The sequence below is a fragment of the Passer domesticus genome, chromosome 3 (genome assembly GCF_036417665.1).
Source record: "Passer domesticus isolate bPasDom1 chromosome 3, bPasDom1.hap1, whole genome shotgun sequence".
NCBI classification, from domain to species: Eukaryota; Metazoa; Chordata; class Aves; order Passeriformes; family Passeridae; genus Passer; species Passer domesticus.
This window is the reverse complement of record NC_087476.1, coordinates 71,641,913-71,659,103: the sequence shown is the minus strand read 5'-3', so window position 1 is coordinate 71,659,103 and position 17,191 is coordinate 71,641,913. Positions and strand designations below refer to the sequence as shown.

The 17,191-nt window shown below is 37.5% G+C and overlaps 1 protein-coding gene across 1 annotated transcript in view; it reads right to left on the bottom strand.

Moving 5' to 3' along the window:
- Positions 1 to 326: 326 nt before the first annotated feature.
- The window catches only part of EGLN1 (egl-9 family hypoxia inducible factor 1), a 34,125-nt gene continuing 17,260 nt past the window's right edge, over positions 327 to 17,191 (bottom strand). Inside the window, exons 2-5 of the mRNA XM_064413854.1 lie at positions 8,365 to 8,484; positions 6,156 to 6,292; positions 4,799 to 4,866; positions 327 to 3,056 (exon numbers count right to left, since the gene is read on the bottom strand). Of these exons, the coding sequence (XP_064269924.1) occupies positions 2,992 to 3,056; positions 4,799 to 4,866; positions 6,156 to 6,292; positions 8,365 to 8,484 (390 nt within the window). The 3' untranslated portion in view covers positions 327 to 2,991. The remainder of the gene's footprint in view (positions 3,057 to 4,798; positions 4,867 to 6,155; positions 6,293 to 8,364; positions 8,485 to 17,191) is intronic.

Sequence of the window (17,191 nt, the reverse complement as noted above, 5' to 3'; positions counted from 1 at the left end):
TCAGGAAAATGGTAACCACACCCAGGTAACTGTAGGCAGTCCAAGGAAAAAAGTCCCAGATCCTTCTCCAGAGCAGAAACAGCTCTGATTAAATAAGAAAAACCCCCAAAAAAAACCAAACAAAAAAACCCACCAAACCACAACACCAAAAAAAACCCCCGCTAAAAACACAACAACAACAAAGGACCCCAAATGCAAACAAAAATCCCAACCAAACACCCACAACAAAACAACCAAAATTCCACATACCCCCTTTATCAGGAGGCATTCATAACTTAGTTGCTACAGAGTAGTTTTAAAAGTTACAAAGATTACAAATAACCACATAGTTTTCAAGAACCTTTATACATCATCTTTTTTAATTAGATTAGCTTTACAAGCAACTTGAGGAGATGTTTCATAATGAACACTGCTTTTGAAATTACACAACTTTATAGGCAACCTGTAAATGAATCCTGAATTTCTTTGCCTGCTATAGATAAAGGTCTCATATTTCACAGCCAGCTAACATCATGAATAAAAATAGCATTATGAAGCTTTATTTTTAACCAGGACTAGACACATACAGATCATAAGACAGTTTAAAAAATAGTTTTAAAACAAGGACCTGCTTGGTGATGCTCAAGACTGAATATTCAAACCGACATGAAATGAACAGTTTCTAAAGGACATGGAAGAAATGGCTGACCTGATTTGTTGACCCTGTTGTAATGACTTACATGGAGTGAAAAATTAAGCACTTTTTAAACCTGTCTGGCAAGCACAAACCTACAGTGTGATTAGAATTTGATACGCTGTTTAACTGCAGCAGTCTGAATTACAGAAGGACTGAAATGAGTTTAAAGGCTTATGCTTACATTTCTAAAACAAAACCAGACTTCTGTTAAAGGAGTACTAATGAAGATGAAGTAGAAGAGGTGACTTTTTTGCTTGTTTCACTGGTAGCCTAAAAGCACTGCAGACCAGACAGTAATGAAGATTTGCACTCCTTGGCCAGGTTGGCAGAGGCACTTACAGTAAAGGTATCCTGTCTGTTTCTCTGGGAAGAAAAGAGGAAAGAGGAAGAGAACTGTACAGGGCAAGAACTTACTAAAAAAAGGAAAAGTGAAATCAAAACAAAGCTGGGATTTCTGTTGGTTCTCCTAAATGATATACCAATACTGAATTTTTCTCCCCTTCTGTCAGTTTGTTACTAAACAATTAGCTTTTTCATGTTTTACATGAACAATAGTAATGTTTTTAATAAAAAATTACTGAGCTTTCCATAGAAAGGGTCTTTAATTGAATACAAACTATACAGATGCTAAAATTGTCACAAGTTGTAATATATACAGAAATATTTCTGTACACTCACATTGTTTTGGCTAAGTAAGGAAATAAGGGACAGATAGAAAACTGCAGTGGGTAAGGTGAACAACCCCCAAACTCCTGTAAATATGAATGCTGTCTTTGATAAGTTTGTTTTTGTTTTCTCAAGCTTTTAAAGCTCAGGGAAAAAGAAAAAAGGAAAGAAGAAGAAAAAAAAATAATCTGTGTCCAAAACATCCATTTCTTAAAAATAAGAATATCACGGTTTCTGCACATCTCACTTTTATTCTGTGATATCCCATCTTCTGGATAAAATAAAAACAATGTAAAAGAAAGCAAATGTTTTCTTACTAAATATATACCTCAGTATTGATCAAAAGGCAGTGCCTTTTTGGGGAAATCCTTCAGCAACAGTGAAAATTTAAAGATGTATTATTGCACAAGGAGCCTACAGAGTGATGCACTTCAGCTTCAGTGTGCTGACCACTTCCTTGATACTATATAATAGATCAAGGTGTCAACTTACAGACTGCATGGGATACCAACATTTGAAAAGGGAAATTTAAAAAAGTGAATTTTAGATATTCTATTAACTTATATACAAAGGAAAGGGGGGTGGCAAGTATCTTTTAGAAAATGGAGAAAGCTCAAAAATTTCTGTCAAGTAAGTAAGGAGGTTCTGGGTACCTCTAATAGCCTAGGAAAGCCCTTGTATATTTTTGTAACTTGATGGTATTTACTAGGTCCCCAAAGCCAATGACAGCAACTGATAGTGTCACGTTCACTTAGTGCCAGTCACTTAAAAAATAAAAAAAAACCAACCAAACATCCCCCCTCCAAAAATAAAAAAAAAAGAAACCAAAGGAAAAAGAAGAGAGACAGAAACTTCCCCTCCATCGATTCAACATACAAAACCACAAACTGAAGGTTACTAATAGCAAGATACTGATTTGCTTTTGTTAATAAGGTTCAAGAGAACATAGTCAAAAAAAAAAACAAAACAAACCAATACAGCAGCAATCTTTAAAAGTTAAGATTAGTGTGAGATATGCTATAAAACAATCAGATTTTTAGCTGGTAATTAAAGTGCTCCTTTTCTGAATTAAGTTGTAAAAAAAATTAAAGTGATTATCAGTTACTGGCAACCCTTACATTGAATTAGGTCTTTCATGGCAGAGGAGAACAGCATGAACAGTTTTACAAAAATAGATCCATGTTATATTGGAGAATACTGTAATTTTTTTCCTTTTTATCAGTTTTTCTTTTTTTTAAGACTCAATTTTGATAAACTGTACCTGGTCATACAAAAATTACCCAAAATTCAAACTTTTACCATATAAAAAAAGGGAGAGATGAAATGGATTCAGCTGGATGACAAAATATAAGGATGGACAAATTCTATGTAGGGCACTTATTTATGTCCAGATGCATATGGTGTTTCTTACTGATTGCTTATCTTCTTCACATAAGCAGTCACAGGCCTGGAGTCACAATCACATAGTACAATGCTTCAGCAGTCAAAGAACCTTCTTTTTGATGCAACATTGAAACACTGTTTGCTTCCGTTTTAAGATGTTGGCTTGTTGGTGATTTTCCTTTATCTTGTTATTCACATTCAAAAGTTGATAGATAGCATCAAGATTTATCAGGGCGAACAGCAAGGGGAGTTGCTAAATCAAAGGCTTATAAAACATCTTTCCCAACTGAGTCAGAAGGTTTATTAAGTTCAACCCTCACACCTTTTTCACCTGCAGAAATATGAAAAGGAAAATGGTATTTTTCAGCATTTATCGAAGTACAGTCTAATAGTCTGCATCACTTTCCAGAATAAAGTTTTACTATCAAAACACAATATCCCATAAGCAAGAAAAACTCACACACATTCTGCATGGCTTTAGACAGACACTTATTAAAAAAAATGAATAGGTTTCTATTTTATGACATTTCATACTATAATTTCATGTATTATTGTCAGTAGAAAATAATTTGAATGTTGCACAATTCTTGCTGCAGATACAGAGCAAAGAGTGCAATTTTAATTGCAAATGGACACCGAAACCACAACAAGATGGTAATTTAAACCCGTTACACAGAAAAGCAATACTGAAGGAGGAAGAATGTCTTCACAGAAAGGGTGATTAAACATTGGAATGAGCTGCACAGGGAGGTGGTGGAGTCACCATCTCTATGGGAGCACCATCTCAGTGCCACTGTCTAGTTGACAGTGTGGTGCTCAGTCCTAGGTTGGATTTGATGACATCAGAGGTCCTTTCCAACTTAAGCGGTTCTGTGATTCTGCAAAACTTAAACAACCCAGCCTTCCTTCCTTAAGTGCCTGCAGTTTAGGGGGACCCTGGGAAGGGAGGAGGGCAGAAGGGGGAGCACCTTCCCTTCAGGCTTGAACCCCCCCCCAAACCATTTCTCTGCACTCCCTTTGAAAGGGCAGCAGCTGAAGCTGTGCAGAGGCTACAAACAGCTCTGCAGAGTTGCACACTTGTGGCAGGAAGGCTGGCTTAGAGACAGACAGGCTGCCTGTGGAGGCCAGGCAGGCTGACTGCCTGCGAAATCAACTGTGCCTTGCCAGGCATGTGCTACCAAGCAGTGGGACAGCCTGCCCAGCTGGAGCTGAGGGGCTCCCTTTGAAAGCCAGGCAGGAGCTGCACTGCTCTTGCCACTTCCAAAATGCATGGTCACTGAGAGCACCAAGAGGGACTGGGCTGAACTGCACACCGCTCTGGGGCTGCTTAGGAGCTCCAGACAGCAATGAATGGAAGTCTCAGCTGGAAATGACTGGCACACGTTTTCAACATCATGGGTTTCAGAGCCCTTCACAAAGCCGTGTTTGTGTGTGTGTGCACTTGCCGTACACCTGATTTTGGTTTATTTTTAAACTATTGTAACAAACACAAAATTGTGATGGCAATTACAAGCATGACAGAAGTCCTAGGCCATTTCTCCTCATAATGCTAATTTGAACAGGAAAATTAGATCAACTTCCTCTTGGGGGAGAAGCCAGAAAAGGAAAACAGATGCTAGATAGGTGAAATTGGAAATTAAGGAAGTAAGTCTTTGATTACAGATTTTAATTTTAGGCTTCTGTTTTTCCAATATAAAAGTTCTAGTCAAATTGTATTCACTTGTTGAATCCCTATATTCGATCAAAACTATTTCCAGACCTCTCAGTTCTGCAGTGCCTTACAGTCTCTGGTGTATTTATCCTCCACATATATTAGGGAGCCAAGAGTAGGGAGAAACTGTATCCCCCTCATAAAAATACTGAGCAGCCTCAGAGAAAGTATAAGCAGGACGGGCATTGACCTGGATTTCATGAATCACAGCCCTGGAGTTCAATCCCTGGGTCACCTTCCCTGGAAAACCTAACTTGAGTTATGCCACTTTATCTTTTTGTGCAGAGGGTGGGCCAATGAGATGAGGCTAGACTTACCTACTCTTCCACAAAAAAATAACAGTGATATTAAGAAGAGCTTACCTGTTAGATATTTCACTTTAGCTCGTGCTCTTTCATCTGCATCAAAATACCACACTGTTATTGCGTACCTAAGGAAACAGAAGAAAAAACTCTTGAATTATAAAGCAAAATAAAGTGAAACACTTCACATGAAACACAACCTAAATTAAATGATACTTCCACAGTCTGACAGAGGAAAGTTTTTATAAAGCAAGCAGTGGGTTTGGGGTTTCTGTCCTACTGAAAAGTCACTGAAAGGGTGACACTGACGCTCTAAGTTTACGCTCTTTTCTCCAGTCAGTTGCTATTTATGATTCTTGTCCAGAATAAAGTCGCTGCCCACATCACCTTGCCCTGTGACCTCATCTTTTTACTAGGTCAAGTTCATCACTGAGTCACACTGCAGTATCATCTTTGGATATTTGCCACAAGGGACAATTAACTACCCCTTCTTACATGGCTCCTCTGGTTTTCCACTGCCTGTAGAGGATTTAAATACAAAATGCCAGCTATTAAGAAAAGACTTTAAGGAGCTTTAGTACATGGCATTTTACCATGACTCCTCTGGGAGCAGAAAGGGGGAGGGGAAAGCTTCTGGAAAAACTGCAAGAGGATATGCTAAAGGCAGTTTCAAGTTACTTCTTGCAAACGTAGCTGTGTTACCTCACAGTTCCAGTCAATGTTCAGTGCTCTGGCCATCCAAACATGTTAAAACATGGGCAACAGGAAGTCTGGATCAAATTGCCACTATCTGGAAATGTCACTTATCATGGGGGAGGCAGTCAATGTGGGTACCTTCAGCATCAACCAGTGCCATGCACGGAAGGACAAAAGAGACTTCAAGTTCCCCCTGTGCTTCAGGCTGGGAGTAGCACCTCTAATACTCCATAAAAATATTTGTGTATTGATGGTTGTTTTTGTTCCCCAACCCTCACCTAATTCACAAATTAGAATATGGTAGCTTAGCTTGAAAATTACTTGTTCCCAACAAGAGGGAACATTCAACTGAAGTACCCAGTCAATCTTCCAGTAACACAGTAGGGTGGTAAGGACAAAGGCAAGTCAGAAGTGTGAAAAGCCACTTCAGAGAAATAATGAAGATGGCACCCTTTGGCTAAGCTGGGGCCTGCTTATGGCTCTGTGTGCTCCCACAGAGTTCTGCCAAGCACACGTTCAGAAACTTCCCACCTACACACTCAGGAGGTTTTCTCCAAAATAAGAGATCAGGCAACACTACAAACTCGGCAACACAGTGGAAGCCTAATCATCCATTAGCAGAAACCACTCTCCTTTTTGTCAGGTTATAATTCACAGTGTCACTAATTTCTCATTTCTTGTTAAGATAGGCACCATGTAGTAGAGAGTCCATCACTCCTACCTTGTAGCAAATGCTGGCTGTACTTCATGAGGGTTGCGGCGATCAGACCAGAAGAATAGCAGTCTATCAAATTTGGGTTCAATATCAGCAAATTGGGCTTTACCTTCTGGAAATATCCGAAGGATGCCTCCACTTACCTACAAATGAAATATTTGCAAACAATGCCTGAGAGCCATGTCTCGTTGTACTTAAAAATTCTGAATATCACATTTGAAAATATTTCAGATACTTGGAACTGAAACAAAAGCCTTCATCAGGTGCTATAGAAATTATGAATCTATGGCTTTTCTGTCAATACATTTCATTTAACAAAATGTTTAACACATTTTTCACTGAGTGATTTCAGAATGCTACATGCAATTATGTTTAAGTAATAGCTGTGAGTTAGATGGGGGGGTTGATGCATTACTATTAGCAAAGCAAAAATGAACATGACTGACTGATATTACACAGGTGGCTAAAAACACCCTTATATAGATGGGAGAAGATTAATATCTGAGTTTCACCTTTCCTCATAAAGAGATTATTTAATTTAATTGCAGCACAAGTTTATGTGTAATTAAAATAAGGAAAGAGTAGGAAACTTCAAACTAAAGTCTGAATCTGTACTCATGGTCAATTTAGATTCTCTTCCAGGTTTTGAAAACAGCTGAACCTACCCGTGTATGTCTAGAAATAAGCAAAAGTAGGTGGGGTTAATTATATTTAAGCTACACTTACTTCTTCCTACTGATGGTGATGTTGTTAAATCTAACTATAGATGGCTACCATAGACCTTCATGTCATAACAGACATAACGATGCAAGTACTAACAAGGCAATTTGATATAAATGATGGGGCATCTGTGATCTAAGTCAGCAAACAAGTGACAATTTAGAACCATTTCTTCTCCTAAAGAAAGTTTGAGATTCTTTTTTCAATAAACAATATACTTGGTAGTATATTGATTTGTAATTTAAAATAGATTTTGTAGGAAATAAATGCCTTTGTTCACAAATTAAAGATCTAGCTAGTAAATTTTTCACAATTATTGTGAAAATGCCATTTTCTTGACTTCTACACTGTGGTATGTATCCTTTCTTTTTGGCAAGAGAGAAACCATAAATCAACTAAAAATGCCTCAAAGCTGCACTTTAAGATGTTTAATACAATCAGTCTATTTACATGTAAAGATGCTATTTCTTTTTTGCTGTGCAAAAAGAAATTATTTTCTACTTGTAGGATTCAATTTGACATGTCAAAGAGCACATCAGAAACAGAAAGCTTGAAGTGCATCCATCTGACTCAGCTTTCTGATCTACCAGTTTTATGCAAGTATGTTATTAGGGAAAAAAGAAAAATAACTCTCATCTGCAATTTGCGTTATCCATATCTGGTGCACACTATGCACAGAATCTGACTGCTCCTATGGACTCTTCCACATGCTACTCTCTTAGCATGATGAAGCACCAGTAGTTTTATCTTGTTTTTTTCCCCATACACTATGAGAATATACTTCTCCATCATTAATGGCAGAGAAATCAAAGAATCTGCAAAACTGTCTTTGCATTACTCTTTCATGGTCTCAATACTGCCATTTAGCTACATCTGTTCTTCAAATCTACCTAGTCCCATTGAATCACCAGGAAAATCCTTACAAAAACCTCACTTTATCATAGTCACTAGTAGCAAATTCTTAAACTACTTGAACTGTGGTATATATCTGTTCAGTGATACAAGACTTGTGCTGCTTTGAACTATACTGATGTAGCAATGACTGTAACACTTGGCTTATTTGAAAATGCTCCCAAGCTAAAGCATCTTTCTTTTTATAAGCATACTCAAATAAGCAACCTAGTTCCACAAAGAGCAAACTCAAATTCAACAGGAATATAAGCAAAAATGAAATTAAGAACATATGAAATTGCCTTTAATTTCTCTTTGTGTATAGGGAGGCATTTACCACTTTCCTCCAATCTTACTGTCAAGAAAGTCCTGCTGACAATCCTGCAAAACCTTGAAAATAAATGCTTCATCTCTATCTGCTCTCATTAACAACAGAATTAGGGAGGCAAAGGACAACCACAGCTAACACAACGTAAAATCACAACTAAGGCACAGAAATAAAGACATGAACAAAAACCTCAAGCAAAGGTGCAGTAACAGGTGTATATACATTCACACATATATATGGACGTAAAAAACATTTTAGAAAGAAATTATTGCATACCTTAGCATCCCAGTCCTTATTAAGATAGTATATACATGTAACACATCTTCCATCTCCATTTGGATTATCAACGTGGAGCACATATCCTGTTCCATTGCCTGGATAACAAGCCACCATAGCCTGGAGTCAAAGAATCAAATACAAGAATTACATTTATCTCTGTGTGTGGAAAAAATCTACATTTTCTCTACATTAATTCTTAAGCAATTAATACTTAAGCGATAGAAAAATTAAACCAGAAATAACGTGCAAAGAAATTTTTTAGCTGTGCTTTCTTTCTAGTTAAAAACTGGTTTAGAACACAAACAGCAACAAAGGCATGACAAACAGTGAGAGGAACACTTAATTAAGGCATGGAAGGTGGGGCTACTCTCATGTTGTGACTAATCATTCAGACTTCCCTGTCCTGAATGACATGGAAAAGAGGAAGAATGTATTGTGTGTAATTTAATAGCTTCTCCTTGTGATAAGAAATCTTCCAGACTCAAGTTCAGACAGCTATCTTTTTATCTTCTTTTTTTTCCCCCTGTGTTTCCAATGCAAGGAATTCCTTCTCAAAAAATGTTGCAAATTTCTATTTTTAGACTTTTAGACAAAACCAGTAGCCCATGTTACTCGCTCACTCCAAGAGCATTCTTGGGCTCGTGTTTCGTCCTGTACATAGGAGGTCTTTGAACCTTTGTTGAAACAAACCTACACGTACAACAAAAACATCCTTTTTAGACAAGAAGTGAGAAATAGAAAACAGACACCGAGCAGTAATCTGCAATAACCTTCTGACATCAAACGACTCCCAGTATAGCAGTGTATGAAACTTCCCATGCTGCACTTTGCTCAGCTGACTTGAAAGACCCCTGGCAGGCGATTTCTGAGTCTTCAGACATACGGATGTGCGTGTGAAACAAACTGGCCCTTGCTCCCCGATGGCGTGATTAGCTTGATTAGCTATCAGAGCACGTGGCTGGTTTGTTGCACAGCACATCCCTGTATCTTTATGCCTTTGCTAGAAATAACAATTATTTCATGTTTTTGAAAGAGTTTAGAATAAAGTGTTCCAAGTCAAGTCACCTATTGTCACCACAGCACTCAGGTGTCTGGTGTCACAATATCCTACCTGCAAGAATTGAATGAATGAATTCAGCAGCATGAATTAAAAACAAAAAAAAAAAAAACACCAAAAAACCAAAAAAACAAACAAAAAAAAAAAACAAAAACAAAAAACCAAACAAAAATCAACCAAAAGGTGACTTTCTACCAACAAACCAACATACTGCTAATCTCAATGACTGCCTGCCATATGAAAAAAAGTAGAAAAAACTTATATAAACAAGCATTCCTGTTAGATGTAGTCTGGTTAAGTTAGAACTCTAAGTCAGACCTCTTTCATCTCTAATGTAATACACAAAAAATATTTCCCCAATAAAGTGATTTTTTCACTTTATACTAGTAATTTTCATTCCCCCACCCCCACCACAAACAAAGCTTTTCAGAGTTTGTATTACTTGCATGAGATGAGGAATACATTCAGTGCAGGTAGCTGTTGTGCTCTGTGCAAACTGAGAAATAAAGTTCTTGCAGTTCAATCCATAAACTATTTGCATATCACATGTAAGTAGAATGGATTCTGCTATAGCAGCAACCTTGTAAAAATCTTTATTTCTATATATACTCTACTAATGGAAACAGCAGCTTTTAGTAGCTATGTCTAGGCAGAAATCAGAACACAGTACTTGCCAAGTTGTAAGCCCGTGACTTTAAAGAATCCTAAAAATAAAGCCAAACTTCATTCACATCATTTGGAAGTGACTAAACTGCATAACAAGTACTTAAAAATAAAAAAATCCAAACATACTTCTAATTTTCATTAGGCACTTCAGCTTCCTAGCCTCTTTACTGTAATCATAATGCTTTTATGATTACAGGCCTCATGTTATGAAAAATGTTACACATATCAAGAAGGTGATCTAATATTTGGCGAAGTCATGACTTATCAGTTTTGCCTCAGGAAGATAAACCCACAGAAATCAAAACAGTGAGTTAAAGATACCAAAGAATGTAATAGGGTTCTGTAATTTCCTTTCTTAGGAAGAAGAAAAAAAAAAAAAAAGGAAGAAAACAAAAGCAAAGCTGGGATGGAAGAGGAAGATATTTGGTTTCCACTGAAAGCCAACACTCTTGACAAAAAAGTGCCATTTACCACATAAATTGTACCAAGCTCTCATGGAGCATGAACAGTGCTGAAAGCAGACTCTGGTCCAACTCTGGAACAGTATTACTAATAGCAGCAAAGTTTTAATTTAAGGGGCTTTGCTGAGACATATCATACAAATTAAACCCTGACACTAACTGTTGCTCACTCCCTGTTTGAAAACAGCTACTAAGAATCTCTCAGAATGAGGTGAACTTTCAGATCAAGCAGCTAGAGCAATGTAAATTCTAACTTTAATCATGAGGAGTTAAGACTCCAAGGCAACAAAACAATATTTCACATCACACTGCTGAAGAAAAAGAGGACCAACAACACTTTTTGGAATGTCTGAGGAAATACCAGTTGTCACCAATTTCACATAAAGAGCAGCCATATTCATTTCATACAACCATTTGAGTCTAAAATACTTTCAGTCTTCAAAAAGATCTCTTGTTTTTACTTCAGAGACTGAAACGTCTCCTGTCATCAACTCCAAGTGACGAGAAACAGTTTTGCTGAGATAACTTATCTAATATGTATTTGTTACAACAATGAGAATGATTCAGCTCTTAGCAGCAAATTGGAAAGCAAATAAATTTGTAACTCAGCTGCTGTAGCATAATATACATTGCCTCTGCGTGTCCCCAGTTAACCCGTGATAAGGAAAGGTACAAAATGTAACAATTTATCAGACATGGGAAATATATTGCTTTGTGCAACAGTATGAAGGGAGTTCATGCCAAACTGTCAGGTAGTACAGGATTACTCACGTGGACAGGACAAAGAAGTGATCCACATAAATAACAAAACCTTTGTTAACATTTTATAGTATAAATAAGAAAGCAAAGACATGAATATCAAGAACCGAGAAAAATTTGTGTCTGTGGCAATTTTTGTTCTACCAATGTTAGTGGCAGTCAGTACAGCTAGGCATTTGAGATCTAAAGGCCCAAGATTCCCTAAGATTTTGGGCTATGAACAATAAAGCTCCTAGCTTTCCAAAACAAAGAGCCACCCAGTTGGGTGGCTCGTCAGTTGTCCCATAGAAGCAATCAGGTAATTCAACTCAAGGTATTACTTGCATTTTCTTAAGAGAAAAGGAGCCTCCTCTTTCGTCCTTCTTGGGCATTACTATTTTTAAGCATTCAGTAAACTTACTTTCTACAAAAAATGTATTTAAGTCACACTGGATTTGTTCACTCACAGGATTCCTGTGCCAACATTTTTAATATTAACCTTCTTTAACCCAAGAGCATTCCATTTTAGGCTGAGCACTCGTGTCTAGCACATGAGCGCTGTCCTAAGATACCCCCTGGAATTCATGAGTAATCAAGAAAGCATGAAAGTGACCTCCCCACACTGATATCTGCCCAGCTTGTGTCTATCAAGTCTGAACTACTCACACGCCAAAGCTCCTGCTGATCCCTACTCCTATACAGATGTTCTGTGTGCAAATGTTTTAGGTCTGGAAAATAAGGCCATCAGCTCCAAAAGCAACACTAAGTTGTTAACACAAGAACTAATTGAAACCACAGATTTTTTGCTAAGAATAGGCATCCTTAGTGTGTCAGGCATTACTCTAATTAACAATAAAATGCACAAAGCCAGCATTAGAGGGAATAAACCATCGCCTATACAGTTTTTTTACTATGTAAAGACATCAGCTAAGACTCAGCTCTGGGAGGCACAGCACAACAGTGCAACTGAAAACATTGTTTCAATTGGGACTAATCTCAGCCTCCTTTCACACAAAAGTATGACAGCCTTTCCCATCTATAAAGAAGGAAGACTTGAAGGTAAACAAACTGAAGCTTTATTTTCTATCCTCTCCATTCTCTCACTGCTGGATGCCTGAAAGCTTAGGTATCGCTCCTTAAAAAAAAAAAAGGAAACATCAAAGCAAACTCTTAGGAAAGAGAGGAGAATACCAGTAACATGAGAACACAAAATTCTCTAAGCGGGGGAAAACCCCCAAAACCACAAACACATAATGGAGAGGATGTATGATCTATTAATTTATTAAATAAATATATTAAATATATTAATATTTAAACTTTATTGTTAATCTCAGATTAAAGCTGCATCAGTCAAGGAGATGTCACTTTTGCTGTTTGCTGAAGGAACTGCAAATCTCAGTGAGCCAAACAAGATGTCTAAATGCAAGACCGATGACTTCCTACCAAAATTTATCAGATGTGCTCACAAAGACTTCAGTGGAAATCCTTGGCAGTGAACATCTGACAGATTATTCAAAGAAAAAAAACTTCACACACCACTACAATGAAGAACCAAAGAAAGATAAAATTAAATTTAAAAATTACTCAACCCTGTTTGGTTTGTGATTTATTTCTATTTCAAAAATTTATTCATCCCTGACAAACAAGAGTTCTGAGGAAATATTTTCATTTTAAGCACACATCAGGCTATGATTTTTCAGAAGTTGAACAAAGTAACAGTCAAACCAAAGGAACAAAAGACTGGTTTAGCATCACCTTCTGTGAGCAGAATCAAGATTACTGACTTACACATGCTAGCATGGTACAACTTGGCTTGGATTCCTAAGTGTCCTGGTTTAGGGCAAATTTGGGAGAGAATCCTTCACAAGCACAGACAGAAACTTGCAACAGAATGAAAATGCTAGCAGGGAAAAACTCCTGTCAGCCTTACCCAAAACAGCGCAATCTAAAAAAGGGTAAAGTAAATCTGAGACACGGTTAATCTAAGTACTTCTATACTAACTTCCATCTGAGTAAAATTTCCTGCTGTTATCCTCCATGGTTTAGTAAGCAAGGCTAGAGAATCAAGTTTTCACACACGTCAACAATGTGAAACTAGAAAAGCTAGAGAGAAATATCAGGCCCTGCAAAGATTTCTTATTAAAAATTCATGCCTTGCAGTCACCATCAAGTGGAGAACATGCAAGGGAAAAGTAAAGTGGTATTTAGCAGCTTAAAAATTAATCAAAGTATTACACAGCCTCAAGAGCAGAAAGGAATCTCTAAGTTAGAAATGAAAATAAAGAAAAAAAATTACATGTTGCAACAGCTTTGAATCAGTAATCTTTAAGCCCTCTCTCCTAATATTAAATTACCACTACAGCCATTCCATTTGCCCATTAGCAAAGGAGTTCGGAACCATTATTTTCTTTTGCATTTTTCTCTGCAGATATGATAAACACCCCAAATACTGCAACAGAAACCAACAACCACTCAAACTAATAAACCCTGACTATAGCATACACCTGCTGTTTGTGCCATCTTCCTGTAAGAACAGAGTAATCTGCTCTTTCAGGAAAAAACCCAAACAACTGAAGGCAAGGATGACAAACACAGGTCACCCTCTCTCGTATCTTGCCAAGTTTTAACAGCAAAGTTGGAAAGCTTGGCAAAGTGAAGGCAAACTGAACTAAGAACGGAGATGAAAAATGAACTTAGACAGGAAGGGAGAGAGGAAAAACTGAGCGTTGACATAGCTGCTTACACTATTAATAGAATCAGCACACAGCTTTGTACATGGATTACATCTTCCATGACCTTCTAGGGAGTTCAGTAACCTGACCTACCTCCCTCCTTCCCTGGCTTTTCAATGCAATGGCCAATACAAGATTTCTACTTGCTTTGGATAGAGCCACATTTGATAAGCATACAAAATCAAGCAATATAACATACCATACCATAAAAAGTTTGGCACAACATACTAATACCTTTATACATTGCTTATTTCTAACTTGCCAATCAGATGCTGATTTCTCAGACCAAATTTCAGAAAAAGCCTTGCCAACCAGCAGTTAATTCCTCTTCAAGTCATGGCCTTATTCCTGTCTTCATTTTTATGTGACTTTTACCTGCTCACGACATTCTCTTCAAATATCCTAATAAAGAGACACAAGCCAGAAGGCAGCAGTTTTCATGCTGGTTCAGTGGCCACATCCAGCTGAGCTCTCTAGGGCCAGGAGAGCCACATGAAGTTTGGATCCAAACAGCTTGAATGTAACCATGGTGCCACTGAGAAAAAAATAGCTCAGGTATTTTTACCTGTAGCAACATTTAGTTTGGTAGTCTCCCTTTACTATTTAATTCTAATTTTGCTCAACATTAGGACCACACAAAGTTCATTTTCAAGTATCATTCCTTTAATCCATGCATGCCCACAGGCTCCAAGAAATGCTCTTCACCTCTTGAATTGCTGAAGAGATGTGCATATAAGTCTAGATGATTCATCAGTTCTTACACATGGCACAGGAAAAACCACAGAACTGCAGTTGCTTAAGTCTCATATTCAGGAAATGACTGTGCACGTGGGATGTGCTTAGGCTTTGATGAATACATCTAACAAATAAGAAATAGGATACAGAAGCTCCTATGAAACTATCAAGCAAGAGGCATTAGCGAGGGAGAAATAGTATTGATTCTCAGCATGGGGACAGCAGAAGGCATGTTCCTTGCATGGAGGCTTTGACTGAGCCCTGAGGAGAGCACGGCAAATGGGGAAACATCTCCAAAGGTGAACCCATGAGCAACTGAAACCAGTGCTAAAGACAGACATAACAGGAAGATCTAAAGCACTTCCCAGATGAAGTTCTGCAGCTCTCACTGCTACTAAACTAAAATAAAAGTGTTTAAACATTAATGAGCTTTTCTGCTATCCTATACCTCAGCTTGTAAAGCTGCAAGTCTCAAATCTCCGAAGGCAAAGAGAAGGCTGAGTCAGCCAACAATCGGCAAGGAAAAAGAAAGATTGTATCTTCTGTAAAACAACACAGTGGCATTTTCCAGGCTGCTAGCCCGGTTAGGTGGGACGTGCCTATTCTCAAAATTGTGCCAGTTTAACAAAAAAGGTGCTGTTTTAAAATTGAGTCAGTGAAGGCACTGCAAATACACCTGCAGTCCTTCAATCTTATGAAGCCCTAGTTTCTATTAACTTAATCTAACTGCTTATCAGGAAAATAAACTGGAGTTACAATCTAAAAATGTACACAGAGAGCTGTGCACTGACTCTAAAAGAGTAATAATTAAAAAAAAAAGTTTATCTAACATATCTCTGAATACAGACAATGTCTTCAAGTCTAAACCACCTGCATTCCCTAAATGAAAAAAGAAAAAAAAATCATTTATATAAGCACATCCAAAATATGTCAGTGCTTCAAAGTAGCAATAGGTCCCTCCCCTAAGGTTCAATATAACACAATCTGATATTTTGATATCAAAGTCTATTGCAAACTCAAAAAAAGAAAAAAAGGTTAACAACACAGACCACACAAAAAAATCCCCCAGATATACTTAATTGAGGCTTTCCAAATAAAGTAGATGAAAAGCACCATCACCAGAGGTAGAAAGTTCTCTCTTAAAAGCTGAGGAGCAAACACAACACTTGGCTTTGCAGCTAGGAAGGGGCTAAAGCATACTTTGATTTGTGTCAGTCTAAATCTGTCTACAGTATGATTAAATCAGTTGACCAATACATTTCAGATTCAAACCACTGCTGAATAATATTAAATATGTCTGTAGAATTGGCAGGCCTCCATGGCTAACTCCCTATTCCCTTCAAGAGAAACAGACTCATGACTCACTGTTTTGGCACTGTATAAAAATTTGACAGAGAAGTAAGTCAGTCAACACAGATTTTAAGAGTCTGTTTTTAGTTTAACACCATAATTGCTTTGAAATTAATAAAACCATTTAGAAAATAAGTACTTTGAAACTTTTTTCCCCAAGATGGGGCAGAGCTTTCTGCGCTCATGTAAGACTACTCAACTTCCTAGTTTCATCACTGCCCATTCAAGAAGGGCACAGAGCAGCAACATCTTTAGGAACTAAAAATAACATAACACTAAAGCAAATTACAACAGTGCACTAAAACAGTATGAAGTTAAGTCTCATTCAGCTACATAACTTAAAATATATTCTGACAGCACTTTGTGCACACCAGATTTCCAGAGCCAAGTACATGACATTAGCAGGCACACCAATGCACAACACACAAAAAAGCATGGTTACCTATTTTAGATTATTATGTCTGATCAGTGAATTTTTTTCAGTTGCGTGCGATCTACTGGGTAAACAACAACTGGACTCAACTTGAAAGGGTCTTTTTCAACATTAATGATTCTGTGACACACTACCATAAAAATACACACATTAGCCCAAACATCAAGCCTAGGGACTTCTTAGCACCAGGAGAGGCTGGGACAGAAGAAACACTAAGGATTAACAGTGGGCAAGAGATGGTTGCTTTCTGTTTTTTTCTTTTAAAATCAAACCTTACTGTATTATCTGTGAAAGTAAATGGCTGAGAAATCTGCCATTTAAAGAATGTCACTGATTATCTCTGCCTTTCTCCCCTCAAAACTATACATCCTGAGAAGCCTAGAACTTCTTTCCACTAGAAGATAAACCATACACAATCATTTTGCTAACTGCTAGGAGAGAAGATTCACTTCTTACTTAAAACTGCAATTTTGTTTCTGTTTTAGGGAACAAAATAGCCACATCACTGAAATTTAGCTTGTAGGAAAGGTATCTTTATATAAATTTGAATGTTGCACAACTGCATGGGAACAGGATTGTGTCTTTAGCACTATGTTTAGCCAAATACTTGGAAATACTTGTGCACTGCAAGTTCCTTAAGTTTAGCAAATGT